Source organism: Poecilia latipinna, unplaced genomic scaffold, assembly GCF_001443285.1.
Source record: "Poecilia latipinna isolate Pla-1442-1.1 unplaced genomic scaffold, P_latipinna-1.0 Scaffold1197, whole genome shotgun sequence".
NCBI lineage: Eukaryota > Metazoa > Chordata > Actinopteri > Cyprinodontiformes > Poeciliidae > Poecilia > Poecilia latipinna.
The window spans coordinates 112236-121374 of record NW_015113813.1 but is presented as its reverse complement, the minus strand read 5'-3'; the positions used below and the strand labels follow the sequence as shown (position 1 = coordinate 121374).

At 42.8% G+C, this 9139-nt stretch overlaps 1 protein-coding gene across 1 annotated transcript; it reads left to right on the top strand.

Moving 5' to 3' along the window:
- Positions 1 to 1155: 1155 nt before the first annotated feature.
- larp6a (La ribonucleoprotein 6, translational regulator a) lies at positions 1156 to 8693 on the top strand. The gene is made up of 3 exons (XM_015053711.1): positions 1156 to 2991; positions 5917 to 6115; positions 6767 to 8693. Exons 1-3 carry the CDS (start codon positions 2210 to 2212, stop codon positions 7862 to 7864), a joined length of 2079 nt encoding a protein of 692 aa, XP_014909197.1. The 5' UTR covers positions 1156 to 2209; the 3' UTR covers positions 7865 to 8693.
- The last annotated feature ends 446 nt before the right edge of the window (positions 8694 to 9139 follow it).

Here is a 9139-nt window from a genome sequence, read left to right as displayed (position 1 = left end):
GAATGCACAAGTTTAATGCTAGGTGTCCTAAACAAAATGTAGACACAAACTAGGACACATGGAGTTATGGTTTTTAAAAAGCTAGATCTAAAATTTAATTATTTGGACACCAGCACAGAAGACATGTTTGGCAGACATAAGGCATGGTTTAAGGATGCTTTGCTGCAGAAGGATCTGGCCAACTCACCGTAAAAAAAAAAAAAAAAAATACACCATTAAATCTGAATTAGAGGATGCTTGTGGAAATTGTGAGACAGCACAGCAAATTCACTCAGGACTGGCCCAGGATTAAGAAATGGAAAGTCCTGGGATGAGTTAAAGCCCTGATCTTGATCTCATTGAGATACAGTGGGGTGGCTTCAAACTGGCTGCACATGGAAGAAAGCCCTCAAACAGATCAAATTGAAACAAATTAGTATAACATCTTACAGCTGAAACTAAGGAGAGAGGCAGATTTATGTTAGAAACTGATGGATGACTATAAGAAGAGTTTCACTAAAGTTATTTCAACCAAAATGGGCTAACCCTACCTATTGGGTATTATAGTAGGGTGTCATAACTTTTTTCCTCAAGAAGAACATATGCTTTGTTACTATCTTCTATTTCATTAAAAATACATATTTTAGATTTTTTTTTTACATGCAATAAAATTGCTTTCTGTTGATAAAAATTTTAATTATGCATTGATATGCGAGAATTTATTGATCAAGAACTTAAACTTGGATGGATTAATTATTTCTTGAAAATGACTGAAAATTACAACAAGAACAAAAACCACTGTTTTTGTTCTTGTTGTTTTTGTTATTAAATAACTGTTTTTGTTATTAAAGTGATAAAGTCATACATGTTTTTACATATTTTTAAATATAGCTATAGTTTGCTATTTTTGATTGATATATTTCAGAAAGAAGACTGTCATTAGGAAAGTTTAATTTTTGACCCCCATCTAGCTGAGCCACTACCGCAGTGCTAACGTCTCCTTTATTGTCCATTCTTGCTTTGTGTGCAAGTCACTCCTGCTGTGATTTGCTCATTTTAGACATGTTTTCTTCACCAGTTTTCACTTCACAGGCAAATTTGATTAAAAACTACAATAAAATTAATAAAAGTGCAAAAAAGGTAACACTGAATAACTATCAGTTTACTTAAACTGTTTCTGGAATGTGAGACCCAATAACTTCCTAAACTAAGAACTACAGAATGTTACAATAAAAGTTTTTATTTGCCACACTGCCACTTATACAAAAAATAAAATACATATTCTTGTGTCACCACAAAATAGTCTAAATATGATCAAAATTATTTAAAGTAGATTTAAAAGAGTCAATTTTGTATGATCATGTTTTCTTCCTTAACAAGCCTACAAAATGCTGACTTCTAGATTCACACAGCACGTAGGGGTGTATTAAGTCATGTTGGTTTACATAGCAATCAGGGAGAAGTGATGATGTATTAGTTTCTTATGAGTGTCTTATTATCACGTGGATAACAGCAGGAATAGGACACAACTAACATTTCACAGTGATACAAACGTACCAACCTAAACTTGACTCTGTCTGATCTTCTTATTTTTTATAGGAAGTAAAACACCTCTAGAAGATTCTGTAAGAGGTTTTTTTTTTTTTTTTTTTTTTACTTATGAACCAAAACACTAAATAGATTTGACGATGTGCTTTTTAAAAGCCCTGAAATAATTTAGTATCTGTGACTTTAAATACTGTAAGTAGACCAATTTTGACCTAAATATGTCATCCTGGGCGGCTGCAGGACTGAGTTAACTTGTCAAAAATGTGTCTGCGCTTTCTTGAATACAACTGCTGTCAACTGCCTGAAAATGTATTCGGTATGTTAGACCCTCCGGTCAGAGAGGGGATATGCAAATCTGTAGGGGTGGAGCAATCCCGTCTTAATGGCACCTCTTTAATTCTTACTTTCTCCCTTTAACTTGACTCCTTGACGCTCCTGTGCACTTGCGCAACCTTCGCTCCACTCGCCGACAGAGGCCAAAAGCCAATTATTCAATTAACGGCGTTAGCCAAGGGGTCGGCCTTGGCACAGCCTTTTCCCAATTAGACACAAACACGTGTACCCTCTCCCCTACTTAGAGATGGGCGAAAGGGACACGCGAGTTTCAACAGATACAGACAACACACCGAATGTCTAAAAAAGGAAATTCCGTGTGTGCAAGTGAAACACGACAAGCAGAAATATGCACGCTTTAGTGAACGTCTTCATGCGATGCCTCCTCTTTCTCCTGCCTCCTTCTTGGCTTTGTGTCAGCTCTTGCTTGTGGGTTGGGAATGACTGCGAAGACGCGCTGCAGCGGCCCAATCCGAGAGCTCGTTTCAAAAGCAGAAAGCCTCTTACATATGAGGAAGTAAGGGCAGCAGCAGAAGGAGGCTCCAGCCCCTCGGTCTCACTTGGTCCAGGCTGCGTCTCGCTGGCCGCTACAAGCCCCGCTGCTCTTCAGGGCCCTCCAAAGGCTCGGATCTGGGTCGGGGCTCTCTGGCGAGCCGTGGAGCGCGTCTTTGGAGCCCCCTGGGTCTTTCTCCGCCATCGCTGGTGTCCGAAGAAGCGTCGAACAGCTTTGCGCATTCCGTGTCCTGCCAGCGCCTTTGAGCCGATACAGATTAGAAGCTTCCAGGGAGCAAGCTCCGCCGCTGCCGCTGCTGCTGCTGCTGCTGCTACTACCACCATCCAGGACAGGGAGGGACACGGCGGAGCCGCCTGGACCCAGTGGAGCAAGATGAGCGGAGCCGTGGCGGTCCCCGGCGTGAACTCGGCGGAGCGAGCCTCGGATGCGCCCGCGGAGCCAAGCGTCGATGAGGTAATCACCGTGGACCAGCACTCGCAAGAGATGGGGACGGTGACGATCACCGTGGCGATTCAGGCAGCGGAGGACGAGGAGCCGGAGGAAGAGCGCCCCGGTAATGTTGAGTGCCTCCGAGGCAGCTGCAGCGAGGACGAGCTGGGGAGACACGACAAATCAAGGTAGGACTCGTTTCCGACTTTATTGGCTGCTCGGTTTACTGATGTGATTGTGTAAAAATAAAACTAAACTTGTAAAGTTCCCCAAAAACTCTACCCATTTGCGTTGGAGGTGAAATTTAAGCTTTTCACATATTCATTGAGAGCTGACCAGCCGGTGGAGTGACGGCACATGATCTAGCGCTCTGTGAAGAGTATAAAAATATGCAGAACAAAAGAAACGGACATTCCGACAGGTGCGATAGCAAAACACGCCGAACAGCCTAACACTGAGACGATAAGTAGACTCCGGCAGAGTGAGTGTGTATCCTCAGCCCCACTTGATGGATATTGCTTTCGCCGGGGTGAGAAGTGTTTTCAAGGCTGTTAAACAAACACCTGAGTCTGGCTGAGGACAGCAATCTTCCTTTAATCCAATTCCCCTGCGTCATGGCTTGCTATTTTTATCCTCTGGTCTATAAGGTCCCCATCCTGCGTGCGCAAACAGTGAGTCAGTCATTGGTGGATAGGCCAAAGGTGAAAATGGGTCGCGCTTCAGTCCAGGCGTTTGTTTTTTACTCGCAAGTTTCTCCTTATTGTAAGGTCAGTGTAGAACTCAGTCCCTGTATCGCATAGATGCGCCGATTACTACAACGTTCCTTCAGAGTCTTTATTTCAGTTTTTATCAGAATCAAGAGTGTAATTCGCATCTACATCTTGTGCGTGACTTCTAAATGTTCGAGGGCGTATGAGTCCGAAGTCTGATGGATGTGGGGCCCCTACTAGCTGCGTGGTCAGCCTGCTGGCAAGCTGACTGAGGGTGTGTGTGTGTGTGTGAGGGAGGGAGGAGGTGATGAGTCATACACAAATTTCATTCAGCCCCTCACTCCAGTCTGCAAAACTATCTGACTGCTCTGCTTCACAGCCTGAGCCAGGTGTTGGTGGGTTTGGTACCATGAGAGACTCAGCTGCCTGATAACACTGATGTTGATATTGACAAGTCTGGTTGAACTGTGTAGGACCAATTATAGTCGTCTTGCAGGAAGAGGGAACACAGTGAAAATTAAGACAATATCGGAGGAATAACATTGCATAAAAAAATAATTGGAACGTTTTGTTCTCAAACAAATTGGTAAAAGGAGTGTGGCCTTTGTGGAAACCCTGGAGTAAATGGGTTTTTCATTTAAAGGAGCAGAGAGTTTCTGCTCATCCCTGGTTTTCAGGAATGTTGTTCCAAAGCTGATGAGCATTGAAACTGAACACCTCGCCTTGTCACGTTCTCTTTCTAGGACTGTGAAGACCTGAGGGGTTTGCATGGTTCATGTCCAAAAAGGAACAGTGTGTTCAGGCACATGCACATATGTACAAAACAAATGTACACATAGGTTTCTGGGAGGCATTGTCAATTTAACTTTGAGCTTCCTGATTTGTTTTTCTAATCTTATGTTTTTGTGACCAAAACAATCACTTGTGTGTTTGCATTAAGTTTGAAGAAACTATTGCACATCCACTTTTTATGCTGGAGACCTACTCTTAACACTTAGGGCCTGTGACATGACAGGAAGTCTTCATCACCATTTACCAGATAAGAAATGTTGCTAAACAACATGATTTGACCTAGGGTGAGCATGTAGGTACATCAGATGTTATAAAGTGTTTCTGGTTGTTTACAGGAGAATTGAGGCCAGCAGGTAGGGCAGTAAGATAAATTCAGGAATCTCAACATTTGTGGAGTGGTTTCCATCAGACCCGAGATATGTAGGTGCAAGGGCAATCAGAGAATTGAATTACAATAATTAATCACGTGACTGTAGATGTGAAAGAATATAGACAAGAAGGGGTTAATTGGCATATCTGAAGACTGTCTCATAAATCAAAGCACAAACACTGAGTGATCTTATTATATATATATATATATATATATATATATATATATAAAATCCCCCCTTCCCCCCCCACGGTCCTATCAAAACTGGCACCTAACACACTTACTAGAATAAAGAATTGTCAAAACTTTCCAAAAAACAGATCAGGTTTCTACTAGAACTTCTGACAAAATACTTAATTGATGCCAAAGGGAAATTAAGTGTTGTAATTCATGTCATTTTATTCAGAATTGATGTAGGCTGTGGGTAGGAAGGACCTCTTGTAGCAGTCAATAATGCAGTGGTCTTGACGAAGCCTCTGACACAAGACTCTCTGTCTCATAAAGAGGATGCTCAAGGTTGTCCAGTAATTTTCTTGATTTTTATGAGTAAGTATTGAGGTCTGAATTGTTTTAACAGTACATGCTGATAACAATTTAATGGTTATGATTCAAAGCAGGCATATGAAAAGCCAAAGAAAAAAAAAACACTTATTCAGATCTCCTTGAGAATATCATGAGACTGTATGAATGAGGAATTGAAGAATATTGAGACTAAATCTGTTAAACACACTAAAAAGGTAGACTTAGATGATTTTAGTTGAGGGTTGGCACAAAGTTTCTTTAAAGTTAGAAATAAAACAGCTGTTCTAATGGGTAACAAAATGAAGGATGTTAATGTGGCTTTTTTAAAATGTGAGGCTGATGTGGTGAGCCACCATATTCTTTGTGGGAGGGAGAGTCTGTGACTCTGCGCCCTTCAGATGGAGAGCCCTTGGCAGTTTCAAGGCTTGGTTGGACACGAGATCTGGTGCTGAGACCCAGCTTGTTGATGGCTGTAAAGGAAAATCTGAAAGTAGGAGGAGGAAGCAGGGAGTCGTTGGTGATTTGTAGAGAAATGTCAGGACGAGGCTGCGTCTCTGCCAGCCATTTAAGCCTTTGGCATATAGTCTTAAAGAAAGTAAGAAAAAAACATGCAACAGTTTTTTAATGTTGGTGCTTAGTCTAAAACATGAAACACTTGGATTTCACAGCACTCAGCAAGTCTCCCCTGACTGCGATCCATGTTCTCTTCCCACACACAGTGGTGCCGGCACCAGTGGAGGGGAGTTGGAGGAGGAGAGCTGGCAGCCTCCAGATACGGAGCTCATCCAAAAGCTGGTCGCTCAGATTGAGTTTTACCTGTCTGATGAGAACCTGGAGCACGACGCCTTCCTGCTCAAGCACGTCAGACGCAACAAACTTGGGTTTGTTAGCGTCAAGTTGCTCACCTCGTTCAAAAAGGTAACCATGACTGCAAGTCTGCTATATGAAAACACAGCAGAAAATCATTTGAATAGGCAAACTAAGGTAGATTAATAAGGCTATAATGATCTGAATTACTGTGTATCTTCAAAATGCTAAATCCCTCACTACAGGCTATTTGTACACATTTTATCCTAATGTTCTTTTTGTTCTCCAGCTTCTAACGGGTAGTATAAAACATCCAACCACAATTTATATTTGCAACATTTAACAAAAGCATTTGATTGTATTTCTCTGTGACATAGAGGCTTATTGTGGGACTGGATGTTTCTAGTGTTGGCATGACTAGCTGTTGCTGTTTTTTGTAATGGTGTTCTCACATTGATTCACAACAGCAGGTGCTACTTTAGGCTCATGCATATTTGTTGGCTTGTAATTGTTTCCATCTGTTTATACCAGAATATTTAACCAGGCTAAACATGGGTAATTTGTACTAAACAGGAATTAAAGGTCAACAGTGTCTAAGCTATAAAAATGTGCAAGTCTGAGCTGTTAACCTGATGATTCAGGTAATTCTGGAAAATGTTGGGTTTTGCACTAAATCTTGGTTTATGTGATTGGATCAGTTTTAAAACTCAGTGGGCTCTATGAGACTCCGGTGTTGCTGAAATAAACTTTGTGTCGTTCCAGGTGAAACACTTGACTCGTGACTGGAGAACAACTGCCTATGCACTAAAACACTCAAAGATCCTTGAGTTGAATGATGAGGGTCGTAAGGTGCGCCGCAAATCTGCGGTGCCAGTATTTGCCAGCGAGTCGTTGCCCAGCCGCATGCTACTGCTGAGCGATCTGCAGAAGTGGCCAGAACTGGCTGCTCTCACTAAGGATAATGGAAGCAATGAGGGAGGAGCAACACAGCAGGAACAGCTGATGAAACTGCTGCTCAAAGCATTTGGGACATACGGCGCCATCGCCTCAGTCAGAGTCCTAAAGCCAGGGAAGGACCTGCCTGCGGATCTCAAGAGGCTGAGCGGGCGCTACGCACAGCTGGGCAATGAGGAGTGTGCTATTGTAGAGTTTGAGGAGGTGGAGGCAGCTGTTAAAGCCAATGAGGCTGTTGGGGGTGAAGATGGAGGAACGGGTCCGCTGGGGTTAAAAGTGGTCCTGATAGGAACCAAGCCACCAAAGAAGAAAGTACCCAAAGATCGACCCCGTGAGGAGGGGGGAATGCGCAAAAGTCGTTCTCTCAACAGCCGAGTCCGAGAGCTTCAGTACCACGGGGATGACTCTGCATGCAGCTCATCAGAAACAGAAAGCACCCCCACATCACCCAGGCTAGCTAGGAAGTCCCAATCCTGCAATAAGCTAAGCCCCACCACCGCTGGCATTGGCTTCCAGAACAATCATCTAAGTCCTGGTATATCACCGCGCAACAGCCCCTGGTCTAGCCCCCGAGCCAGCCCTTGCCCCCAGCGGAAAAGCCCCCACTCCCACAAGTCTCCACTGGTTGGCGATGGCAGGCTGAGCCCCGAGGCTGGGCGCCGGTGGGCAGACTACTCCTCAGACAGTAGCCTGACCCCTTCGGGGAGCCCATGGGTTCAACGGCGCAAGCAGGTGGCATCTCAAGAGAGCAGTCCAGTCGGCAGTCCGATGCTGGGTAGAAAAATCCAGAATGCAGATGGGCTGCCGCCAGGCGTAATGAGGTTACCGAGGGGTCCGGATGGAACCCGTGGTTTTCATGGAGTCACTGTTGCCGAGAGGGGAAAGACTGCTGCCACACAGACTTGATAACGTGGCATGTGGTGACGCATTTCACACCCCCCAGAAACAAAATGCGAGGTTCCTGGCCTTGTTGCTCAGCCCCCTCCTACATTTGAGACTGTGTAGATATATTTTTGTTGAGTGCATCGGTTTTCAGTCCTTGTTATATTTTTATACGACATTTTTTGTTACCATGGTAACATTAGGGGTTTACCAATGGAAATTAAAGTGAATGTAAACTAATTATGGCTTTGAGAGAAAGCTACAGACGCCACTGAAAGGGACCATGTTGCCTCCGTTTTCTCTAAACTTGTTCTACTTGAGTTGAGCTGGAGAAATGAATTTTACCCTTTTTTTTCTTTTGTTCTCCCCCACCCCCACTGTAAACTGTCTTGTCCAGTGTAAATGTTTGCAACATTGTCTTTGGATGACATTTAGATGTTTAAGTGGCATACAGGCACATGGACTCGGATATCACCATATGCCTTTTCTGTATTTGTCGAGCATACATCTTGTTTTCACATGCTGTTTAAATTGAGGCCATACCAGCTCCACTGCCATAAATGGTAAATGTCACATTTGGTTTAGTTCAGTTTTAGTTGTTTTTATTTCAGTATGGTTTGCATGCTTTGGCACTTTGTAGGGTTCTCCTCTTGCCCTGCATGTGCTTGGCAGGCAGCTGCTTTATTTATTTTTATTTTTCCAGTCTAAACCCACAGTGGGGTTTCGAGGGAGATTCAGGTCAGGAAGGATAGACGCTCTTGTGTTTTTGGATTCTTTTCTTTTGCCTTCACATCAGAGCTGGGGTATTTGTACACTAAAATTCCTATTGTACAAATAAATCACTGAAACTGCCGTTTGCCTTGCTTTTTTTTTTTTTTATCAATCATTATGCAACTGCTTAATCTTTTCAAATATATTCTCATTGATGAGATAAAAGTGATGCAAAAGCAGAATGGCAAAGCAACAAAACGTGATGCATTTTTCTAGTATCTTGGTATTTGTGAAAACTGCCATGTAGGAGTTGAAATGAAATGTGAAAAATAATGAACATCATCAATGCTAGTTGAGTAACCTGAAGTACCGCTCTGGCACATGCATAGTGGGTACCAAAAGTCTACACACCATTAAAATTTCAAGTTTTGGTGGGTTTTACTTTTTTAAACAAATTATTTTAGAACTTTTTCCTCAACTGAGACTTATTTGAACTAAAACATTGAGAAGCAAATCTTTCAAGGGGAAAACATACACCAATATTAATAATGGTGCACACTTATAAATGTAGTTGTGGCAGTGATCAGA